The sequence below is a fragment of the Pelobates fuscus genome, chromosome 4, assembly GCF_036172605.1.
Source record: "Pelobates fuscus isolate aPelFus1 chromosome 4, aPelFus1.pri, whole genome shotgun sequence".
NCBI classification, from domain to species: domain Eukaryota; kingdom Metazoa; phylum Chordata; class Amphibia; order Anura; family Pelobatidae; genus Pelobates; species Pelobates fuscus.
Genome location: NC_086320.1, coordinates 172,459,605 through 172,486,112, shown reverse-complemented (window position 1 = coordinate 172,486,112; position 26,508 = coordinate 172,459,605). Strand labels below are relative to the sequence as shown.

General features: G+C 41.3%; 1 protein-coding gene across 2 annotated transcripts in view; it reads right to left on the bottom strand.

Annotated features, from left to right (window-relative positions):
- Positions 1-26,508, bottom strand: part of DUSP22 (dual specificity phosphatase 22) — a 149,313-nt gene that overhangs the window by 99,439 nt on the left and 23,366 nt on the right. The window contains exons 2-3 of one of the 2 annotated variants that reach the window (XM_063451781.1): positions 21,015-21,048; positions 12,532-12,614 (exon numbers count right to left, since the gene is read on the bottom strand). In XM_063451781.1, coding sequence (XP_063307851.1) covers positions 12,532-12,614; positions 21,015-21,048 — 117 coding nt within the window. The remainder of the gene's footprint in view (positions 1-12,531; positions 12,615-21,014; positions 21,049-26,508) is intronic. The other variant, XM_063451782.1, reaches the window with a different exon arrangement.

Sequence of the window (26,508 nt, the reverse complement as noted above, 5' to 3'; positions counted from 1 at the left end):
ATTGTACAGGCACAGAAAGTCTCGACAGGCTTGGAAGAGGGCGCTTGCAAAGGCTACAGGCAAGAGATTTGCATGAAAAAATGCATAATTAATTATATAGAGTGGGGGTATATTTAATACATTTAAAAAAATATTTCCATTTGAATGCTCCTTTAAGTCTCTATTTTGCTCTTTTCTGTTTTCAGAGCGGTCTATTTGGCTGTCATTTCTTATGGAAAGTCAACTCGGCAAAGCCACCTAGCAAAGTAGCAATCTGCTATGATATAGGACGTAGAGGTTAACTGCTCAAATAGTCATAGGTCTTCCTCAGGTCAAACCCAACCAGCTAATTAAGGAGATGTTTTCTTCAGACAAATCAATTTCAGCTAGAATGAATGATTCCAACCCAGTCTGATATTTGCCTGTGTAAGTTTATTAGTTCATTTGAAGAATAAAAGGCATTTAATTTGTTTGTACCAGCTGAAACTGATTTTAGCAGAATTTCAGAATTTGCTTTTTTTTTTTAATGCAATGGATTTTGTTTTATTGAGCAACCATAAGACTGTAAAGATCTTGTAAGTCTTAACAAGAAGCCCTGTTTGGTGCAGAAAATGGCAGATGGATTGAAGGAGGGAGAGGGTCATAGACACTGGCGTACATAACGCAGTCACAGGGGTCGAGGCTGCGACCCGGTATGTACGCCAGTGTGGCCAGCCTCTTCTCCTGGGGGGCCCAGAGCTGGCCACCTAAGGGCTCCGAGGCTGGCCCTTGTGTCACCGGCCGGTGAGCGCTCTCTGCCCAGTTCCCTTGCGCACCGCAGTGATGCCGGAGCCGGAATATGACATCATTCTGGCTTTCGGCATCAGTAAGCGACGCGCGAGGGAGCTGAACAGGGAGAGTGCTCCCTCGAGTGCCCCCAGGACCGGCCACCGGGCAGCACCACTGGACCCCAGGGAATCCCCTCAGCACTCCCAAAGGGAGGCTGGGGGATCACATTTTTTTTTTTAAGTGTGTGTGTATGTGTGTTCGTATTAGAGTGTGTGTTAGTTTTTGTGTCAGTGTGTGTGTTACTGTGTGTGTGTCTGCTAGTGTCATGATTTGGTCGACTTCTAAGAAAATGTGCACTATAATTCTGCTTTCCATTTACTTTTTAAGGTAAAATATCTATGCACAATACTTATACACACTATATAATGGACAAGCAACTTCTCTGTCTTCTCTGCAGAGCTGTTCATAAGGGGTAAGTGATCTGGTGAGGCAATGTTGTCGAGATATTGACAGAAAGTAATATGAGATTTGTTAATGTCTGAGTGTCTGTAAAAACATGGGGGAGTGCCTGTGTTAAGAGATGCTACAGGAGTAAGCAATTTTGGCAAGTCTAAAAAATGGTGAGTTCTGGCACCGCTTGAATTATTGTACATAGGCTTTAGCTGCATCTGTAAAGTCAGGATTGTGGCAAAGCAGGAGAATGGAACAAGGGTCTGTCCGCTGCTCGGACCCTTACTGCTAACCTGTGCTTACAGATCTTTTCACGTGTGGCTCCTTTCCTTTGGAACAGCCTACTTACCCCTATAAATCTCTTCAATAGTCTTCAATAGTTTAAGAAGTCCACTCTTCTAGACTGTAAGCTCATCCTCATCTACCTATTGTTCCTGTATGATTTAGTAAAATGTAAAAATCCCTTTACTGCTTTGAGTAACCCTTTCAGCATCTGTTGGCAGGGGGGGCTGGGATATGCATTGATAACCCATTCAAACAAACAATCTCCAGGGCCAAGATTGTGTTATCTGATGCTAACTGGTGATGCCCACAGAAAAAAAAATTAAAGTAAAGACAGCCTGCCAATAAATTTAGTAAATCATTGACTATGGAAAGTATTGGATAATTCAAGGGAGGTCGCTAGGACCCCAAGCACACCTTATTTATGACTCATATGAGTAGTAGAAGAAAAGCAGGCAAATTCCATATTTCTTCTGAAATATATACACATAGGTTTGTTTACTTTGTGATGTAAGCTCAAGCAAAAGTCCCAGATGGAGACCGTAACAACATTTTGAACAAAACTGCAACCAGAAAACAAATCTGCAACACACTGTTTAGTGGAAACACTTGTACTATACAGCAGGGGTAGCCAAAACGTGTATTCCAGGATACAATTACAGCCCCGAGGATGTTTTGCCAACTTTGTTTTGATGGTAAAGAATCACAGAATCATGTTATCTATAGTCATACAACAGCTGGAAAGGTATCTTTTGGGTTCCCTGTAAAAAATACATAGCAGTGAAACTCCGAAACAGGTGTTGAGATATAACTATTTTCTTCTAATTTTGCACATTTTTTTATTCAAAGTAATGTTGAAAACAAACCTACAGTTTAACCACCTCTCCCCCCCCCCCCAAAAAAAAAGTCAACGTAAAAATTTGATTGCATGCCAGAAACATATCATGTTTTTCAATATAAAAACAGAATACCTGCTATAGAAAGGTGCTAAAAGGCTAAACAAAAAAACTAAAAATGTACATATAAACTGAGAATACTGGGCTAATAGCAAACCTGTCCTGCCGTACATTGTATAGTTTTTGGATGTGTAAATGGGTATGCTTGTTCTACACTTCTTGAATATGAAATGTCACAAAAGATTTTTTATATTATGTTGACTAATGCTTATATTATAATAATAACAATAATAATGAGGTGTGCAAAATGAAATCAACTGTTTACCCTGTGTGCCTCCATCTATGGATCACAGTTATAAGCACTGTTCTTTGCATCTGGCAGTGAGCACAGAGGAAGCATACAGAGGAAAGGAGAAATTAAACAATATTTCTATTTATTCTCTTCATTAGTTATGAAGTTATGACTTTGCCTTGTCTGAACTGGATTATGATACTATTTGCTAAATCAATCATTCATATGGAGCATCTCAAAAAATTATATTTAACACAAGTTGTAGGTGATCTTTGATGTTTTATTCAAAAGTATAAATTCCAGAGACATGACAATTACCCTTGCAAGACAAGTAGTTAAGATAATGCAGAATTGTACAGTATGCAATGCAATTTCATTATGAGGACCACAATTCAAGAGAAGTAGGTAATTATTTGAATGAACCATTTTATTCTTGCAGTGAGTGAGTGTGCATAATAGATTTAAAAAATGTACAGAAATAAAAGTTCTGAAAGCTTATTATGTCAACTGGAATATGATCTAGAAATATGGTCTACGGTCTGTCTGCTCTTTTCTTGACATTCTAATCAATGGCACCAAAGAAGATTTAAAAGAATGACAATTCCTAACCAACACAGGTCATTTATAATCAACACTCATAATCAACATTGCAATTAAAAGTAGATTTTTTTTTTTTAAAAATCTGTAGTTATTCTTTAAATTGTAAAACCTTACACATCTAAGTGATTTTAATTGACTTTTTTCTTCAGGAACCAAAAAATTCTAAAACTTTATAGAATTACAGTTATTAACTACAAAAAATATAATTTACAACAGACATTTTGTAATAACTGGATGAACTATATAACACACGAAGAATTACAATTCCACAAATATCACTTTTTTTCCAAAACCATTTTTATTGTGAATGCATGGTACAAGAATATAGCACAAGTGACATTATCATTTATGCTTTTAAGCTGTTATTCGGTCAGTTACATTCACTGTTTTGTGGTTTTCTCAACATAAACAAAACAGAACAAAACCAAATAAGAGTTACAAAAAATAAAATAGGTCATTGTTAATAAGTAAGAGGTTGAGCTTTGACAGTTACCTTTAGATGTGGGTGTCCAGCATGCTCAGTCACTGCCAATTTTCCCGAGATACCACTTGCGTGGATCAGGGACTATGAGCTGTTGTTGCTCAGGGCAATGAAACATACAATAGTTTGCGTTTTAACAGTGAAGAGCAGGAGAAAGTATACCAAAGAAGGTCTGCGGTGCAAGTGCTCTGCTATCACACCATGAATTGAAAGACCAGACTAAATTAAACAGAACATAGTAAACTAATTGCCGGTTTGCCTTAGCCCCCCACCCTCCAACACATTGGTAAGCCAGTGTTCGGGAATAAGTTGAGATAAGCCCATCAAGGCATTACTGCCAGGGGATCTCGATCCGCCACCACCTCAGCCGAGAACCATGCTGTGTATGCCAAAGTGGTTTTCACCTTGGTCTTGAAAGATTTGTCCGGGGTGAATATATATGATCTCCAGGTCAAGAGAATTTTTTTGGCGAGGAGTTCTTAGTTAGTGTGTCCAACCAATCCATTTTAAATACAAAAGCAAGCGTGGTTAGAAATAACTCCAAGGTGGGTGCGTGCGGCTGGTTCCAGACCTGCAGGATGGTTTTGCGTCCCACCGCTGCTACGATAAGGAGGCATTGTTTGTTAGGCAATGGGAGTCCTGGTAAGGGTCCCAAAAGCAAAAATTCAGGGGTAAGCAGTAAGATAGGCATGCCCCCGCTATCTAAGTAACCGTTTAGCTCGGTCCAGAAAGATTGAATTAGAGCGCACTGCCACAGACCGTGATACAGGTCAGCGTTGGTGTGTGTGCATTTGAAACAAGTCGCAGTCTCCCTTCTGGCCATGAGATGGAGTCGGTGAGGGAAGTAATAAGTGTAGTGTAGAGTTTTAAGGAACATGTCCCTATAAGACACGATTGGTAGAGTCTGGCTATTGGTAAAGTGTGCCGTGAGCATGTCTGTAACAGTGTGTGTGTGGCTTATGTTTGGAAAATGTGTCTTCCACTTCCCTATACCTGTTTGTAAGGAGCTCCAGTTCGGGATATATCGCAGTATCTTATAGAGTTTGGAAATTGGAAATGGAAATGGTAAGCGATCGATGGAAGAGGAAGGCCTGCAAAACGCTCCCGTAGTTCAGCAAGGGAGAGAAACCTCTAGCCGACATTATCTACAAAAGGCCGTAGGGTGATAATCTCACTCTCCGTCCACACCGTGAAAGAGTGGTGAGCACCTGGAGAAAAGTCCAGGTTAGGAGTTAAAGGTAGGTGAATGGTGCGTATTGGGTCAACACCCAGTTTGGAGTGAGACTGTTTCCATGCCCTAATAGGGGTAGCCAGGAAGGGATTAGATAGGATGGAGTCAGGGAGTAGGTGGTGCGGCCTGTGAAAGAGAGCCACTTGTGGGTTCAGTGATGCAAGATAGGACTCCCAGGACAAGTTAGAAAATCTGTTTTGAAATTGAATCCAGTCTAGCGCATGTCTAAGCTGTGCTGCCAAACTGTATTCCCCGGCATTAGGCAGGTTTAGACCACCATCAGCCCTGTGTTGGAATAATTTAGAAAAGCTAAGGCGTGCCCTACTCCCCTGCCAGAGAAATTGTCTAAGGTGTTTGTTCAACAAACACTCATCACTTTTTGAGAGGAGTATTGGGAGCATCTGGAGGGGATATAACAGTTTAGGAAAATTGACCAATTTGTAAAGATTGCCCCCCCCCAATGTAAGATAAAGGCAACTTGTGCCAGTGTTTAAACTCTGCAAAGATGGCCGTTAAGATTGGCAGAATATTTAATTTATATATGAGGGAGAGATCTCTAGGGACCCTAATGCCAAGATATTTAAGCCCGGCGGGAGGGGGGACCTATTAATACTATAGTGCCAGGAAAATGAGTTTGTTTTCCTGGCACTATAGTGGTCCTTTAAGTGCCCTCGATTGCCACCGCAGAGAAAGTCCTCGAGGGAGTGGTGGCGGAGGGCGTCCACTCAAGTGAAGGGCACATGATTTGGCCCAATTGACCCCGAGGCCCGCCATGTCAAAAGGTCTCTAACAAGTCAACAAGGGGTGGCAGGTAGCGTTGTGGGTCAGTGATAAAGAGTAACAGATCATCAGCAAATGCTGTGACTTTCAGTGTAACATCACCCATCGGTATGCCCCTAAACCCCTGTTGCTTCTCAATAGCTCTAAGTAACGGGTCGATAGCAAGATTAAACAGCAAAGGCGAGAGCGGGCAACCCTGGCACACATCCCTCCCCAAGGCAAAGTATGGCGAGTCCAGGCCATTTGTGTTAATACAGGTTTTAGAGTGATGTTGTAAATTTTGAATTAAATGGACAAATGTGTGAACGAAGTATCTCAACTTTAGCACCTTAATCAGGGGCTGCCAGGATATGCTATCAAAAGCCTTCTCTATGTCAAGGCTAATAAGGGATGGGGAGTATGAGTACAGTCCCCCACGTGTGGCTAAAGACACAGCCGCAAGAGCTCTGCGGACCCCCGTCACTCCCTGCCTTCCACACACAAAGCAAAAACGATTGTATTCTCAGAGCAATGGTTTTGGTAAGGAGTTTGACATCCTGATTAAGTAGTGATATTGGGCGATAGGAAGCCAAATTCTCAGCATCCCTGTCAGGTTTGGGTATCAGAATTATTCTGGCTTGATTAAGTTCATCTGTTGGCAGGCCTTCTAAATTTATTTTATTGAACAAGTTTTTGAGAGTGGGACTAAGCTGTTTCATGGATTTGCATCTACCCCTTTCTTAGGCAAGATGCTCTAGTAATTTCACGCATGGATTATTGTAACCCTCTCCTGATTGGGCTTCCCAAAAGCCATATTGCACCACTACAGTCTGCAGGGATGCCCAAAAAGTAGATCCCCAGATGTTTTAAAACTACAGCTTCCATGATGCTTTGCCATTTTAAAAGGCATGCAAAGCATTATGGGCATTGTAGTCCTACAACATCTGGGGGTTTACCTATTGGGCAACCCCTGGCCTACAGAATGCAAAGACCGGAATATAAAGCCAACAAACGCTTTAAGTTAACAGAAGTGAGTCTTATCTCAACTTAAATTAACTTTTTATTCGTATACGACATTTTTAAAAGAGATGTACATTTCAACGACTCACATCAATAGTTAAAATCTATGAATATGGAGAATGAGGGGTTCATTAAAAAACTATAAAGCAAAAGCGACACAGCTAAAATCAAGTCAAAAGCAATGTTGGAACAATTCCCTAGCTCTACTACGTGACAAAACATGTGTAATGTAAGAATGCAAGTCATGACTTAAAGTGTAAACTTAATACAACCTTAACCCCTTAAGGACAGGGCTTCGGAAGCTTGTCTTTCACTTAATGACAATGGCATTTTTTGCTGTTTGTGTTCAACTGCAATTTGCATTTGACTAATTTATTGCACCGACGCATATTATATACCGTTTTTTAAAGGACAGAAAGGGCTTTAATTTGATGTAACACATATATACACATGCTTATTTATTATAAAAAAAATACAGAAAAATGCAAAAAAAATTGAAAAATGTGTTTTTTTACAGTTTTTGCAATAATAATGTGTGCACAATTAGTGCAGGTTAAGGAAAGTAATTAAAAATAAATTAATTTAGTTGTTCTGATTTACAGAATATATAATGTGTCTGGGATTTTAAGTTTTTTTTTGGTAGTTACAGGTCACAAAGCACAAGGAGTAAAATAAACTTTTAATATGGACCTATTTTAGAATTTGGCATGTTTGTCTTGTAAGCTTAATAGCCATAAAAGAAAACAAAATTGCCACACAAAAGTATATATTTACATAAAGTAGACATCACAGGTTATTTACCCAAGGTTGTTTTGCCACTTTCTACGTAGCCATTTCACCGCCAATCTCGGCTAAATATTGGAGTAAAATTGTGTTTTTTTGGTTTTTTTTGCACACAAACTTATAACAAAGAACTTCTCATGTGTATTTTGTAAAGTTGGTGTGTGCTATTCCTGTACAAAGTTTTATTATGTGTTCAGTTACTTCTGCTGAGTACAACGGTACCCCCATTGCATGTCTTTGGCACTATTTTGTGAAGCTACAGTGCCATATAGGAGACCTGTCCTTTTCAGTATTCACAGTCGAATTTTGAGAGACGGATTTAATGAGCCTATGCTTCCATTTGGGGTATTATAACAGTTTGACTGTTCAAAAAAAAACCACAAAGGCCTACCATTTGTAAAAGTAGACACTCCAGGGTATCTCAGAAGGTGCATATTGTGCCTTAACATGCCCCCATTTTTTCACCAATATATGCCAAAGTATGTGGTAAAAAAAATTTTTGTGCATTTTTTGCATACGGATTGCATTTTTGCTGGGCATTTTGTATATTTCATATGTGCCACTAAGTTCAAACCCCCCAAATTATGATCAGCTAAGTCTTCTGAGTAAAAGGACACCCCCATTGTATGTCTTTGGCACTATTTCGTTAAGGGGTTAAAAGAGGTTTCCACAGTGTTTTTTTTTTTTTTATTAACTAATGAAGAAATCACACAAAACAGATCACTTTAAAACTATGATTCCACTAACTTCAACACTCTTATTCCATTGATATCTATACTTCAGCATGCAAACATTGCGTGTAAGGATGAGAGATTCCATAATTAGCACCCGGTCTCACCATTTCCATTAAAGGGTTTTGACATAAACAGGGCTTCCCCTCACCCAGAGCCTTGTCCCTTCTCCTGGTGCGGAGATAATGGGACATTTATTTTCCACTTTATCGGTCACTTTATTGTCTAATCTAGGCTCCAGGCTAAGTCACTTGCAGCTTCCTTCCCAGGGATGGATAGCTTTCTACATGTAAGCAGAGTAAGTGATGATCATGCTAAATATGAAATGCCTTTAGTTCCAGTGTAGCTACAAATCAGCCGGTATAAAGTCACTTTCAATTACACGTAAAATACAGAAAATGGAATGTAAAAATGTGACAGCCCACACAGCGTGAGTAGAAAAAAGAACCATCAAAAAAAAAAAATTAATAACTTATGGGTTTTCATACATAGACCTTTGTGGAATTATTCTCACTGCACATCTGTGTACCGCTATTGCAGAAATGTAATTACTACACTATTGCCAGTAGAAGAGGGGACACAGGCTTTGGGTGCAGGGAGAGCCATGATTTTTGACAAACTTCTCAAAAATGGTTTGATAGAAAGACTCTGTACCATACTACTTCAATCAGCTGCAATGGTTGGAGTGCTAAGATTGGCCATTAATCAGGCAGCACTCTTAAAATTAAAAAAGGATAAGTTTATTTCTATAAGAACAAGACAGTGAATCTCACAGAAAGGAATGACTCCTGATGTGATACATAGTGAGAATTAACCCTTATGTATGCCAGTCTCCAATTGCAATTTATGATACAAAAACACAACTGGTTTGAAAAGAAAATGGCAAGTTGCAATAAATACATCTCTGTATAACTAAAAATCACACAGCATAATTTGACACATGGTATACAAATAGAAATAATTTACAGATTGTTGTTTATGAAACGATAAGTTCTATTTGCCCCATCATTCTATGTTTATAGTGCTGCAGGACATGTTGATGCTCAGGGGAAAAAACACTGCAGTTGCAATGGCACTGGGGCCCACCAGAGTTTAGTGGTCCGTTCCTGGTCTCCCATGAGGGGAGGGAAAGCAGTGAGGGCCCCAACAGAGGTGAGTTGAGGAAAGAGCACAACCAGATTTATTTATTACTATCAGGCAAGGTCTGATGAGAGGCAGGAAGCAATGTATTCTGAGTCAGTTGCGGTCTCTACCTTGCCTGGCCCTACTCACTTCAAAATGCATGCTGCCTTTCTCTGGGTGTACAGGCAGCAGAGGCATGAGCCCTCCCCATGTAGTGGCTGAGTTAGTCAGCCTGTCTCTCAGAGGTTTTCCAGGCAGTGAGAGCAGAAATATGACAAAATATGACAGGGCTCAGCACTTGAGGAGCCAGCGTAGGGCCCTTCCGTAGTGTATGCATTGTGAGGAGATTTAGAAGATCTATTTGAGCACAAGGAAGGGTTAATTGGAAGAAGAATGTAGCCAACTATTTGGGGGAGGGAGGAGGTTTATCGGCAGGGAAATGTGCCAATCTAAATTGAGAATGGAGTTGGTTAGTTGACGGGCAAATGTGGAAAATCTAATTTGGGAATATAAAGTTCATAGGCAGGCAAATGTGGCAAAAGCTAATTTGGGAAAGGAGAGGGTGTATTGTCAGGGAAATGTGGTAGTCTAAGTTGGGGAAGGAGGAGGTGAATTGGAATGGATTTGTAGGGATTTGTAACTGTAGAGTTGGTTATTTGACAGTGGCAAGTGGGGACAATATTGGGGAGTGAGAGGTTAATTGTATGGTGCTGTATGGTACCCAAAAAACCAGAGGGTTTTAGATTAAAAGTAGCAGCATACAAGACTCGTTAGACTGTGTAACATTTGAGATGGTGACAGATTTGTTCTACCGCACCACAGAAAGCAGGACCGGATCAACATAGTGGCTGATGGAGCTGTAGCTCCATGCCCATGTCTATGGAATAGGCCCATAGATTTAAAAAAAAATAAATAATAATTTCACTTTTTTTTTTGTTTACACACTACTCTTAGGGTTGTCCACCTGCCCGGTATGTCACGTTCACATAGAGTAAGATGGAGCTCAACTGCAGATTTCAGATTAATTAGATGTGAATGTGATAAATTGAGGAAATAAAGAGATGACAGTTCACCAGAGAATTCACTGATACTGCGTCTTTAATATTTTGATTGAAGAAAACATAGGTACTGTATCTTTAAATACTTCAGTATTGGTGAGTGGATTCTTAGACTATCTTCTACAATTGAATTGCAGTAATAAAATGAAGGAAAGGTAATGGAGATTAACTTGCAGAGATTTGATTTAGCTTAATTGGTAGAAAACATCTCAGCTGGAGACTGATGGGTTAATGAATAGGAATTACTCCTATAACGATAGGAGAACGTGCGAGCAGGTTAAAGCTTGAGTGCTCAGTAGTCAGTGGAAAAGTTCGCATAACACAAGTGAGGTAACTTAGCTTCCAGAGGCTTTAAATTGGTCCCAGAGTCCCCTCCGGGGAGGTTCCGTTGGAGAGAGGTCGAGAGGAGTCAAAGTGCTAGCCGTGATCGAGGGAAGGAGAAGGAGGTCAGTCGAGTACGAGTCCGGTTCGGTACACAGGAAAATTGTAGAGAAGAGTTGCAGCCGGTTTAATTCCGCGGTACGCCGTTCATTAATCCAGCGTCTGTTGTCTGGCGCGGTCGCATTATGTAGCGCAATGAGACCGCGTCAGAGAGGGGGTGTGGCTACAGTCCGTCAACCCGGAAGAGACAGGAATTACTGGTAACGGCCATGACACAGTGTTTATTTGAGGCTGCCTGTCCGGTACCGATATTGCAGTAATAACGGCAAAACAAATCACGGTATTCTTCTCAGTAAAAAAAGAGATTACTCTGCAATACCAGCACCAGCCAGTAGTGTGTGTGTGTGTGTGTGTGTGTGTGGCTCGATAGGCAGGATAGGAAGTTACAGCATATATCTGCATCTCTCTACTCACTGATCCGCGGGAACGCAGCTACACAGCACAGAGAGTCCAGACAGCAGCTCCCAGCCTGCAGAGACAGCCTATAGTTTAGGGAAGTGAGGGATAGGGTAAAGGCTGCAGGGAGACATGGGAACACTGAGACACTAGGGAACACTGTGAGACATGGGGACACAGGGAGATCTATGGGGATGCTGAGACACTTGGGGACAATTGGAGACACGGGGACACAGACACACATGGGGACATTGAGACATGGGGACACAGACACTAGGGGAAGCTTAAAGACATGGGGACACAGACACACATGGGGACACAGACACTAGGGACACAATGTTCCCAAGTGTCTCAGTGTCCCCATGTCTCCCAGCCAGTGTCCCTGGTGTCTCAGTGTATCCATGTCTCCCAGTGTCTCAGTGTCCCTAGTGTCTTAGTGTCCCCATGTCTCCCAGTATAACTAGTGTCTCAGTGTCCCCATGTCTCCCTGTATTTTTTCCAAGAAAGGTGGCAACCCTAACTACTCTTCACATACTCTTGCTTAAGTATGGAAACTTAAGAGGGATATATGGAAACAAAACTTGTGTGGACTAGCTGAAATGAAATTAGTTAAGGTAATGCGGACTTCAGTCTCTCGAACACCGTGACATGTTCCCTTTCTTCTACACTCACTACATCCACCTTTTCTCTATTTCAGACTATATACAATGAGCTTCTGCCTGCCAGTAAGAAAGTAAGGAGACAAGTGGAGATGTGAGTGCTAGGGGACAGTCCATATAAAGCGTGGAGCGAGCGCATCATTAGATGCATTTATGCCAGGCTAGCCTTCCAATTCTTTGGGCAGACAAGCTTCCTTTTTTGGCATGTTCGTCCTTTGCGGGAGTTCAGCTTACATGATCCGCGTCAGTGGCACACCCTTTTACACCGCCCATTGACTTCCTGCTTCATTGGACACTGCTGTTAAGGGTTATGGATTTACTTGAAAGATGAAAGTATGAATTAGAGATATATTAGCATATTTTAAGAGAATCTGAGTTTTTTTTTTAGCTGCATCCTATGAGTTTTCCTCCGGCAACATCTCCACCAGATACATAACGCTTGAGAGGTATGACTGTTTTTGTGTTTTTGGTTGATAAGAATCTGTACTTAGGCCCCTCAATTGTCAGCAGCAGGCCCCTTGGGCTCTTAATCTGGCCCTTACAGTAAGGGTTACAGAAGAAATACATTTACTATTTTGCTTACCTCTAGCATAGGCCTGGCACTATCATGTATGGAAAGAATGTGAGTAACATTGTTCTTAGACAGTTGTTCAACATCCCGTGCATCTGTAAAAATATATATAAAATGGAAACATTGAGGTCAATTTAGCAAGATCAATGAATGAAGGAAAAATAAATCAGAAGAAATACGAACAACAAAGCCAAACTATATGACAGTTTATATAGTATTATCATCAGGACTGTAGAGTCAGTAGACAAAACCATCGACTCCTCAATTTATGGTACCTCGGACTCATATTATTTTAGATACAGCATAATGATCATATTGCAATTTACCATACATGCATATTATTTTTAGGGTTGACTTATCTGGTGAATATAGGCCTAAACCTATTTTACCTGTAAACAGATATAGCACATTTAGTTGGAGTGGGCACATTTTTACCACCCTTTGACTTAAATAACCCAACCCAACAATTGCTTCAGACTCCACAGCAATGAATATAATAATATTGTGATATAAGTGATATTTGGTAACATTATTTGGCAACAACATTAAAATTTCCATAGAGTTCCTAATTAGATGTCTATTGATAGCCAGTCTCAACAGATTGTATTAACAGACTGAATCAACGCAGCAACAGTCTTTAACCCCTTAAGGACCCATGACATGTGTGACATGTCATGATTCCCTTTTATTCCAGAAGTTTGGTCATTAAGGGGTTAAACACCCAGTGCAGCTCCAAGAATATAATTCCAAATATAAAACTTCTCTATTAGTTCTCTGAATGCACAAAGACACACCGGAAGAATACAAACAAATTTTGTGCCAACAGGGACTTTCAGAATAGCAATTAATATGGATTGTGTAGCTCTCTTTGGGAGCAATCTTAAATATATATAAAAAAAAAAATCTTCAAAATAAATTTAGAGTAGTAAATAAGCAAAACAACCAAGTTTCCAGTTTACAATCAAGTTTTAAAATCCCTCTCATGTGCGCTCCTTTATTACCTGCAGATGGTGCCAGGTTCCTGCAACTGAAAGTGAGCATTTATTGCCAAAAGGTGCGAATACACTCACGAAGGGAACCTGAAGGTGCGAATACACTCACGCAGGGAACCTGAAGGTGCGAATACACTCACGCAGGGAACCTGGAGCCAAGACATGGAGGCTAAGGAAAACACACTGAGAGAAACAAGGGAGAGAACAAACTGAGAAGTAGGGTCTAAATGCCAGAAGTGTAAGACACAGACGCTAGAATTTGTGTCCTGGATCGGTTTGGTGATGAGTGTTCTCTTCATGAGGGTAGACTGGGATGATCCCCGCCGGTTCAAAGGGGGGACGACGAGGGCGCTTGTCCCGATTTGTGGTCTGTTGCGGCGGCAGGAAAGCGGCAGTCTCTCCTGCGCCTGTCATGCTGGTAGGCCTCACGCCCTTGTCGGGTAAGCATTACACCAAATGTCGCTTGGGTGGTGTCATCTCGCTAAGCTCGACGTCACCTTTCGATTGGTGGCCTTTCTGCCTTGATTAGTCGCCGTTTGGGCTGTAAAATATTGCTTCATGTGCTCTATGCATTGGGAGCTGCTGAGGATTGCTTCAAGTCAGCTCGGCAGTCAGGCCCCGCCCCCTGAAACACTAATATTTGTGTTCAGCGAAGTCTCCCGAGTAAAGTAGTACCCCTCATGTACAGGTTTTAGGGTGTCATGGAAAGTTACAGGGTTAAATACAGTGCTAGCAAATTAAATTATCTGGACATTCTGCCTGGGTTGTCAGGCAGGTCCCTTAAATTGCAATCAATAAAATTACTTAATTGTGTAAAAATATTACATAAATATGCACGTAGATTTTAATTTATATATATATATATATATACACACATACATACACACATTTATATATTTGAATCTACCTGTATATTTATAAAATGATTTATGTAATTATATATATATTTTTTGTATTATTTTTATTTATTTATATCTCTCTCTCTCTCTCTCTCTCTCTCTCTCTCTATATATATATATATATATATATATATATATATATATAATTTCATTCTAAGTGTATTTTGATATTAATATCAAAATACAGTTAGAATAACTTTACATATATAATTTTTTTATTTATTTGCATTTACTTATTTATGTGTATGAATATAAAGTAAAGTAATACTTCCGGATATTATTTTTAAACCTTTGCCCCTCTAATTTAAGTCCTCTTGTTGTGGTAGTTTTTCTTCTTTTAAATATAGACTCTTCCTTTACTGTGTTGATTCCCTTTATGTATTTAAATGTTTCTATCAAATCCCCCAGTCTCGTCTTTCCTCCAAGCTATACATGTTAAGTTCCTTTAACCTTTCCTTGTAAGTTTTATCCTGCAATCCATGAACTAGTTTAGTAGCCCTTCTTTGAACTCTCTCTAAAGTATCAATATCCTTCAGGAGATATGGTCTTCAGTACTGCGTACAATACTCGAAGTGAGGTCTCACCAGTGTTCTGTACAATGGCATGAGCACTTCCCTTTCTACTGCTAATACCTCTCCCTATACAACCAAGCATTCTTCTAGCATTTCCTGCTGCGCTATTACATTGTCTGCCTACCTTTAAGTTATCAGAAATAATCACCCCTAAATCCCTTTCCTCAGATGTTGAGGTTAGGACTCCATCAAATATTCTGTACTCTGCCCTTGGGTTTTTACGTCCAAGATGCATTATCTTGTACTTATCCACATAAAATGTCAGTTGCCACAACTCATTTTTCTAGTTTACCTAAATCATTTACCATTTGGCTTATCTCTCCAGGAACATCAACCCTGTTACATATCTTAGTATCATCAGCAAAAAGACATACCTTACCATCAAGACCTTCTGCAATATCACTAATAAAAATATTAAAGAGAATGGGTCCAAGTACAGATCCCTGAGGTACCCCACTGGTGACAAGCTCAAGCTTTGAATATACTCCATTGACTACAACCCTCTGTGCCTGTCACTCAGCCACTGCCTTACCCATTCAACAATATTGGAATCCAAACTTATAGATTGCAATTTATTGATTAAGCCTTCTATGTGCAACAGTGTCAAAAGCCTTACTGAAATCTAGGTAAGCAATGTCTACTGCACCACCCTGATCTATTTTTTTAGCATGATCTCCCTGAAGTAAACACGTCTCTGATCTTGAAATCCATATGTTTTTCGATGTTCAACAATCCTATCCTTTAACATGGTTTCCATTACTTTCCCCACTACTGAAGTAAGGCTTACTGGCCTATAGTTGCCCAACTCCTCCCTTTCTTATGAATGGGTACAACATTCGCTAATTTCCAATCTTCTGGGACTACTCCTGTTAACAATGATTGGTTAAATAAATCTGTTAATGGTTTTGCTAGTACACCACTAAGCTCTTTTAATAACTTTGGGTGTATTCCATTAGGTCCCATTGACTTAGTTGTCTTTAATTTTGACAGTTGAAATAGAACCTCTTCCTCTGTAAACTCACATGTAACATAATGACTAATTTGTCCTTTTTCCTAACTGAGGCCCCTTTCCTTCATTTTCAACTGTAAATACTGAACAAAAATATTAATTGAGGCAGTCAGCTAGAATTTTATCATCTTCTACATAGCTTCCTTCTTTTGTTTTTAACCTACCGTATATACTCGAGTATAAGCAGAGTTTTTCAGCACATTTTTTGTGCTGAAAAACCCCAACTCGGCTTATACTCGAGTCATAGTCTGTATTATGGCAATTTGGATTGCCATATACAGACAGGGGGAGAGGGGGGCTGGCAGAGCTGTACTTACCTTTCCTGCAGCTCCTGTCAGCTCTCTCCTCCTCCGCGCCGTCCGTTCAGCACCTCGGTCAGCTCCCAGTGTAAGTCTCGCGAGAGCCGCGGCTCTCGCGAGACTTACACTGGGAGCTGACAGAGGGAGCTGCACAGACCGCGCGGAGGAGGAGAGAGCTGACAGGAGCTGCAGGAAAGGTAAGTACAGCTCTGTCAGCCCCCCTCTCCCCCCACTGAACTACCAATGACACTGGACCACCAGGGAAGGAGCCCCCCCCCCTGCTATGTATCAAGCAGGGAGGGGGGACGAAAAAAATATAATTAAAAAAAATAAAATTTATAATAATTCCATTAAATAATAAATAATAATAATAAAAAATATATAATAATATTAAAAAATAAAAAATAAAATAATTAATAATATATCAAAATGCCCACCCCCACCAACACATACACAAACACACTGCATCACACACACTCACACTTCATTCATATACACACACTGCACTCACACACACACTGCACTCATACACACACTGCACTCATACACACACTGCACTCATACACACACTGCACTCATACACACACACTGCACTCATACACACACACTGCACTCATACACACACACTGCACTCATACACACACACTGCACTCATACACGAACTGCACTCATACACGAACTGCACTCATTATATACACACACTGTAAATAATGTAAATAAATATTAAATTAATATAATTTTTTTAGGATCTAATTTTATTTAGAAATTTACCAGTAGCTGCTGCATTTCCCACCCTAGTCTTATACTCGAGTCAATAAGTTTTCCCAGTTTTTTGGGGTAAAATTAGGGGCCTCGGCTTATATTCGGGTCGGCTTATACTCGAGTATATACGGTAACTAATCCTTGTTTTACTTTCCTTTTCTCATTTATGTATCTGAAAAAGCTTCTGTCCCCCTTTTTTAACTGACTGTGCTATTTTCTCTTCTGTGTGTGATTTGGAAGCTCTTATAACTCACTTAGCCTCTTTCTAATCTTATAGATTATTCTGTCTTCCTCACTCTTGTTTTTTTTTTATAATTACTAAATGTTAACTTTTTGTTTTTTACTATTTTAGCCCTGATCTGCCTCCTTGACAATCTAGAGCCAACCCAGTGCTTTCCTATGTGAAGCATAGCAGATCAGGGGCAGAGGCAGCAGCTGCAGACTTGTATTCAAGTTCGATTTTACTATATTTAGGGAGGCAAGGGGACACCAGGGGGGCTAGATGATGGTTTTAAATACTATAGGGTCAGGGATATGTGTGTGTGTTCCTGACCCTATAGTGTTCCTTTAAGAAAAGTAAGCTTTCTGCTAATACTTTTTCCAGAGCTAAGGCTCCCTATGTGTTGCAAACGTGGCCAACCCTGCTGCCCTGAGGGGTTGGCATAGCAAACAAATGGATACAGTTGGAAACAGGGCAGTTTGGGAAAATTTCCAGACTACTGGTGAACAATTCTGAGGGAACCTGGCTGTGTCTTTCCTCTGGTAGTCCCTGAAAAAAATACATTTATTAAATTGAGTTTTCCTCCCAAATAAAATGGCTAGTGCTTCAGAGATGTTGAGGGAGATATTATTTATTCTACTGCAGGCTTTCCATAGGGCGAATGGTGAGAGTCCTTTGCTTCCTTAATACAAGGTGTCATGGAGGGTTCGGGAGAACATGGTGGATCGGAATGAGAAGTGGCTTCTTCACCTGTGAGTAGACATGCCGGTCCAAGTCTGCTTTAGCGATCCTGAGTCAGGCTGGTTTAGGGACTTAAATCCTGGCGACTATGGCTGCAAGAACATTGAGGGAGATGTATCCAACCAGGTAGTAGAATGCTGCACACTGGTATCTTGATGCACCAGAGCACTGTGGGGAAGGTCCACTGGCCCCCCAATATAAATCCAGAAGTATAAAGCCACAGGCTACAGGGTGAAGAGTCTGTATACTGTGCATGTATAGGCTACAAAGTATTTGAGGTACGTATCTGTAATAACCCACAATGCTTTACTACAACTTGACAATACATCGCCTGAAGATACACGCTTAGTATATTCCACAGTAATTCTAGCCTTTAGGAATACATGCATGACCAGCTGGTGGATGACTGTATGAATATTTTTTTTTAAAAATGAAAAAAAGAACACACACAACAAAAAGGTTGTTATCCAATGCATAATGCATATTAAAAGATCATAGTAAAATAAAGTGTCTATATGATAGGGGTTTTTGTCTAGTTTCTAGATTAAAGAAGAAACATAAAAAGGAAGAAGACGACAAAGAATATAGAGATTGAGAGCACAAACAGAACAGAACGTATTGTTATTTGCACTGGGCAATCAGTGATAGGCTGAAAGAATCAGCTGATGCCTATTAGACTTGTGCAAAGATGGAAAGTTTGGTTACTCCAAAATAGTGTTGCCAAAAAAAATAAAAACTACTAAAAACAAACTACTTTTCCTGGCACTATATTAGCCAATATATATTAATAGGTCCCCCCCACCCTAAAGGGGCCCCCTCCTGCCCGGCTTTAGGGGGAGGAAGGGGTTAAACGCTTACCTTTCTCCAGCGCCAGGCTCCCTCGGCACTGGGGACTCTCCTCCCTCTTCTCGACGAATGCGCATGTATTCAGTCAGTCCATAGGAAAGCATTCTCAATGCTTTACTATGGACACTGGCGTCTTCTCACTGTGATTTTCACAGTGTGAAGCGCGGAAGTGTCTCGAGCGGCTGTCAATGAGACAGCCACTAGAGGCTAGATTAACCCTAATGTAAACATAGCAGTTTCTCTGAAACTGCAATGTTTACAGCAGGCAGGGTTAACCCTAGATGGACCTGGCACGCACACCACTAGTCCTTTAACTGAATTGCATCCATGCCTTGGTTCAGTTCATCAAATTTATTTTGCATATTTTAGTTGCAAGCGAAACTCAGTCACTTTCATTTTGAACTTCTCATTGCCAGCAATAGCAGAGCCCCCCTACTGCTTCCTTCTCAAAATACCCCAAGGGGTTATATTACCAATAAAGGCCTACTGGGGTCAATATGAACACCATATTAGTGTTAACAAAAAAAATAAAAACACTTCTCAAATCTCCCACTAACTGTCACATGTCCTCTCATGACTTCATCAAATGTGAAAGGAGCCTCAAGTAATGTAAAACTTCCCTCAGTGAAACACCTTTCTAATGCAACTCTCATTAATGAAATATTAAAAATAATATATTGAGCGCGGGGCTTGGACGCCATCCTGGAAGGTCATAGGCAGACTGAGCTCCTGCCTGAAACAGATATAAAAGTGTTCTAAAGGGAGCAAATACCCGATACAGATAATCCCCACACGAACAAACTCATTCTGCATCGCTGGAGTGACCTTGGAGTGGATTACAAACCCACCATTCTCGCAAACCAGCAGCTGCAGCCTCCACCCTTTTGCCGCCTGGTGCCGCCCTGGTGGGAGAAGCAGCCGATCTCTACGTCTGGGGTGACCCGAGCTTTTACTCCTGTGGACAGGCCGAGCCTCGTACTCACCCCCATCTTGGCCGGCGGGGAATATCCCATCCCCCACCAAGCGAGTACCCACCTCAACAATGCTCTGGGCCAACACAAGTGAAGGCGGCGGCCTACACGCGGCCTCCCCAAAATGGCCGACGGTAACACTGAACAAGCTCAACTGCAACCAAGCAGATGGGAAGCAGAATTTCTGCAAAGATTTGACATCATGTGCCAGCAGTATTGGAGAGGCTGGGAGGAATGGCAAAAGCCACCACACGATGCCCGCATCCAAGGTGCAACCTCCAGATGGTGCTCCGGTCCCATACACCCCTTCTGGACGGGGAACCTAGAAGGTTCACATAACCACTTGGAGCCCACGCTCTGAGATGTGACACCATCGCCCGGGACTCTGAAGTCCTTTTTCCAGAAACAGCGAGAGAGGCTTATGGACATGGGGAACTGGGTCCTGAGAATAACCGGGGCTGTTGTGACGCTGCACAGCAACACAGGAGGCAAGAACTTCCTGCTGCACCTGCATGCACTCGGGCTGACCATCACAGGCATAGGCTGAGAGGACTATTTTCACCCAGTCTGAGCATACGTCCAGGCTATGAACTTAAACATAATCCTGTAATTTCTGTTTTCCCCCAGTAACTTGATTTTAATATAATTTGCATCTTATAAACTCCTTCACTTGCAACCAACGTTGAGGTTTGAATATAATCCTAGTATAGCTAGGTGGCCTTACTTTTACACACAGGCATTATTCCCAAACTACTACTCATGGGCATAAGGCCCTTAATCTAACTAAGTCTCTGCAACAGCTTTTAACCTCACGTTTCACCCTGTTAACCTACTCAATCCAGCACTAGCACTATGTCTTTCTAACTTGCATAATTAACATAAAATGTGCAGACTAAGCTCTACTGCAGGGATAGGCAACCTTCGGCACTGCAGATGTTGTGGACTACATCCCCAATAATGCTCTTACACCCATAATGCTGACAAAACATCATGGGAGTTGTAGTCCAAAACATCTGGAGTGCCGAAGGTTGCCTATGCCGGCTTTACTGTTTCGTTCTCTCATGACATGTTTATAACAGGGTATGTTGGTTAATAGTATGAACTGCTGTCATGTACCATCCATGCACACCAAAAAAAGAATTATAAAATAATAATAATAATAATAAATTAAAATGTCAACATACCTTTAAAATTTCCAATGAATAAACCAGAAAGAATCTACAAGAAATAAAACACAAGGTGAAGTATTGGAATTTGAAAAGGTGACATTATTACCACAATGCTATACAGACATCCCTCACTTACTGACCGGGTTCCGTTCTTGCGACCGGGTCATAGAACAAATTGGTCAGTAAGTGAGGAGTTAAGGGATTCCCTGCTCTGCTGCATTCGTCTATATTCAGGGAAGTTTCCCCGAACATAGACTAACGCACCAGAGCAGGGAATCCCCACAATGGCTCGCACTTATCCCTGGTCGTAAGTACGAGCCGTCGTAAAACAGGTAGGTCGCAAAACAATCTGCACTTACACTATAACTTTAGATTTCTGAGAACACCTTACAAACATGTATACAAACACACACACCCTCTACTTGTTATGTTCGACAGGAAAAGAGATTTCAAACATTTGTCCATGAGCTCACAGATTATTAATACATCGTATACAGTATCAGTTGTGTGTAGCAAGACTGGACACTTCCTCTAGCTGTAGCAACATTTCAATATCCTCGCAACAGGGTCAACAAGCAGAAGAGGAATGCTTTCAAGCCTGTCATAGTATACAGATAATTAACTGCTGGGTGAAATAGAGTAAGCTATTTTGAGAACTTGATCAGGTAATAGATACAAAAAAGCAAGGTGTGAATTTGAAATGAAAGAAAGTGCTTAAAGGACAGATTAAACTAGATTTAATACTGAACCATGCCAATACTGCAGGAGCACCATCAGAGGATCAATGAAATACGTATGGCTTAATTGGGTAATAACATTACTATTTCAACTGCTGGCATGAATTACCATAGGTAGGTCCCAGGGGGATATGCCAACTAAAAGTAGGGGGTAAGCCAAGAGCTGAGCCGGCTAGCCACCTTACCCAGACAGCATGTGCCTACTCTACCCAAATACAGTGTTCCGGCAGCAGGCTGTAGCCACGCACCCCCGCGTGGTGATGCTGGGAGCAGAGTTATGACATCAATCCGACCCCAGCATCCCTATACAGCTCATCAGGGAGCAGAGTAAGAAGATCATGAAGATGACAGTAGTCACACTTGAACCCAGGACAAGGATCCACCCCCAGATCTTGGGAGACTGGGTGGAATTAAATAAAAATTGTAAACAAATATAATTTGTGAGTGTGCAGGAAAATGTGTATGTCTCTGTCATTGAGTGTCCGTCAATGTATGTCAAATCAGTGTGAATGCGTGTCAAATCAGTGTGAGTGCGTGTCAAATCAGTGTGAGTGTGTGTGTCAGTAAGAGTGTCAAATCAGTGAGTGTGTGCGTCAGTGTCCTCTTTTTTTCCCCGAACATGTTAGTATCAGTGTCCTCTGTGTGTAACCATTATGTGTGAAATAAAAAAAGAATAATCACCACTCTCAGTCTGAGAGACAGGATGCGTTGATTAGTCAGTTCAGATAGTACCAGTGCTATCCTGGTCGTGTACCCTCAGGGCCGGTGGATGGCTATTTTACACCCTAGGCAAAACCAGCAACTTGCACCCCTCACCCCAATCAGAAAAATGCAAACTGTGTGTGGCACTTTCTCCACCCCCCCCCCCCCCAAGCTCCTCTAGGTGTCTCTCCCCCCACCCACAGTCCCACTGTGTGTCTCTTTCCCCACGACAGCCCCACTGCGTGTCTCTCCCCCCACCAAAGCCCCACTGCGTGTCTCTCCCCCTCCACATATTGTGTCTTCCCCCCATTGCCCCACAGTGTCTCTTTGTGCACCCAGGCCCTCTGCGTGTCTCTTTGTCCCCTAGTCCCTCTGTGTCCTATTCTCCCCATAGTGTGTATTTGTCCTCCACAGCCCCACTGTGTGTCTCTTCTCCCCACCTCAGCCCCTCTGTAGGGGGCAGGATAGAGGATAGCTGGGTAGAAGTTACAGTAGTTCATCTACTGAAGTCAGTGGCTCGACAATGCTACATACAGTGAGCTGCAGGAGGGGAGTGCTTTTCATGCTTTGCACTCCCCTTCCGCCAGTCACCCGGAGACATGCTTCTGCCTTGAGCCATATCAATTCATGCTAACGAATGAGGCAATGACTGACTAAGACCAGCAGTTGCTCTAAGCCAATCACTGCCCACTACCCTTGGTGTGGTGTGAAGCAGAGCATAGCTCTGCATCACCATTTCATCATTGAATGTCGGGCTTCAGCCTAGCAGGGACTACTAATTTCTGCTAAATGGTGAATAAACAGTTAAGCAGTAATGTGGAACCTGGCACCATAACATGTCATCTGCACAGTGATTTTCTGCAACATAAAAGTAATGTTTCATAACAAACTATGTGCGTTTAGCTTAACATCAAACCTATCATTCAGACAACTCACCAAGCATTTGTTTATTCTTATAACATTAACCCCTTAAGGACACATGCCATGTGTGACATGTCATGATTCCCTTTTATTCCAGAAGTTTGGTCCTTAAGGGGTTAAAGGTCTACTCCAAGCAACATGACCACTTCAGTGACTTGAAATGGTCATGGTGCCTGCAGTCTGTAAGCGCATTTTGCTTTGAAATTGGGAGGGGGGTGGCATACCACCTCAAAACTGGTTACGCTCTAACTAAAACCAGTGATTTATGAAAACACTAGTTTTCGGTTGGAATAAACCTTTAACCCCTTAAGGACCAAACTTCTGGAATAAAAGGGAATCATGACATGTCACACATGTCATGTGTCCTTAAGGGGTTAAAGGGAACGAAAACTTTTAGTTATTTCAAGTTCTGAGACATAAACAACCACATAATGACACCCAACATTGTATTGTATTCAATGCTTCTCTATGAGAAACACCTGATTGGCTGTTTGCAGAATTTACTATAAATTTGAGGAGCATTGAATTAAGCCTAAAATCATCTTTTCCGGATGGATAATCTCAAAAAAGCAGTGGTGGCTACCAGGAGGTGAGAGCTCGGCTCAACAATAGTAGTGAGTTTAACTGCAGCAGGTTTTTTTGTGTATTTTTCCCCCAAAATTTTAATTTAAGAGATCCAAAGAACATAAACAAAAGAAAAAGCACTGCCACAAACTATATATAATGTAGAGCTAAAATAAGCACAATTAAAACACATTTTAAGAAATGAATGTAAAAAATAAATACTATAAAGCACTGCTTAAGTTAAAAACCAAACAAAATAACTTTTTTATCCATAGCAGATGACAATATATATATATATATATATATATATATATATATATATATATCTCATTGTGCACGGTGTGCTATAGTCAATAACTGGGTCTTTTACAGTTTAAAAAAAATGTATATTTTGTGCAAAAAACAAAAAGAGTGTTTTGACAACCACAAATACCCTTCAAATCCTCCTGACAATTCATGCAAAGTATTTTTTTACTGAAAAGGAATTTTAATCCGTAAGAGGTAGCAAAGTACGTAACCAACATGTGGCATGGCAGTATTTATACTCCATGTCACTTTTAACAAATGGTACTGAAAGGTTTGTAAGGATAGCTATGCCATTATATTTAACCGCTTAAGGGACCAAAGGCACGCCAGGCATGTGATGACATAAAGAGACTAACATAATCCCTACTCTGTAAATAACTACAGTGCACTTAGAAAGTAGTTATTTTTGATTACTTAAAAGGAATCCTAACGATGCAGTCCTGGTACCTCTTCCTCGATACTGCCGCAATCTCCTCCTCGGGTTGGTCATCCCACCCCTTTTCTAACCAGGTCCACCCATTATGGCAGTCGCTAGTGACAAAGGTGTCATTTCGCCCTCAGGGCCATGCTTGCCTTACCCCATCATGACTCCCCAGACCAGATTGTTGGAAGGTATGAAATTGTACTTGGTGTTTTTAGAAGCTATTTTATATTTTTTCAGATCCTACTGGAAAATAAAAAAATAAGATTTTGTTTGCAGATGCAATGCGCTTTGCCTCAGTAAAAAAATGGAAGTGTTAAAATAGAACCTCTCTTCAATTTTTGTCTCATTTAGATTACTTTACGGCAGACTTGTTGCATTCTAATTTTTCACAAAGATGATATCTTTATGAAAAATAGTCAGCCTGAGGTGTTGCAATTTCACGCTTCCCAACAGTCCTGATTTTGACGGGACAATACCACTGTCTTGATTTTGTTCCTTGCGGAGCGATCACATCTAATAATGTGAACAGGCACTAGGACAATGCACTGTGCACTTCAGAAACGCTCGCTGCGTGATCTTGTACGTTGAAGGCTGGCCAAACAGGCAGTCAGTAAGTTCGATATTATTTTTGGAATCATTTCCAGTTATCAAAAAGGGTGATGTGTGAAGCAAAGGTGGAGTGGTATTTCTCTTCTTTTTCCCAAAATACATACGGCTGGCATTGTTCGAATAAAAATGAACCAAAAAAATAAATAAATCAGGATGCATTTTTGAATTATTCTTTATTATACCCAACATTCACCTCTGGCAACTGAATTCTGATTTGTGCACAAACCAATAGCTATCATTTTTGAGGGCTGCTCATACACTGGACACTGCTGTAGAGTTTGTGTGTGGGCTTATAGTGTACCAGTCATAGTATGCACAGCTTGGGCTAAAATGAATTAACATTAAATGCTACCAAATGAATGCAATTTAAAACATACGCCCATGCCTCATCTCCTTTAATTGTGCCTCAGAATAGACATCTCTATTCCGAGAACTGAATGACAGGGAGACTAGAACCTTTCTGTAGTGGTTCTCCTCTTCTCAGTAGCTGTGCTACTGTCCCAGCAAGCATTTCTCATGTTTGTAGGGGGAGTGTAGGATGCACTGATGCAGATGTGCTGGCAGTGATTCCAGCAATGCCATTAGAGAGGATTGCACACATTGTGGAAGTGTCCACTATCATGGCCAACGAAGCAGAGATGGTGCGGCAATTAATGTTTAGTGGAACTTGTATAGACCTCCAAGAAAGGCAGAGCTGGAATGAGAGGCAGATAAGCAACACAATAAATCAAGCATGTTAAACTCAAAGGCTAGCAAGGGCCAAATAAACAAGGTTTAAAGGACCACTATAGGCACCCAGACCACTTCAGTTTAATGAAGTGGTCTGGGTGCCAGGTCCCTCTAGGATTAACCCTTTCTGCTGTAAACATAGCAGTTTCAGAGAAACTGCTATGTTTACTTTAGGATTAATACAGCCTCTAGTGGCTGTCTCATTGACAGCCGCTAGAGGCGTTTCCGTGCTTCTCACTGTGATCTTCACAGTGAGAAGACGCCAGCGTCCATAGGAAAGCATGCGCGGCTCTTGCCACGCATGCACATTCAGCCGATTACATCAGAAGAGGGAGGAGAGTCCCCAGCGCCGAAGGAGCCCGGCGCTGGAGAAAAGTGAGTGCAGGGCCGGCTCGTACATAAAGTGCAGGGCCGGCTCGTACATAAAGTGGAACACACGGCGGCAATGGGGTGCACCAGCTCTGGGGGCTTAAGAATCGAGTGACTGGCAGGAAGTAACACTAAGAGCCCTGGAGGA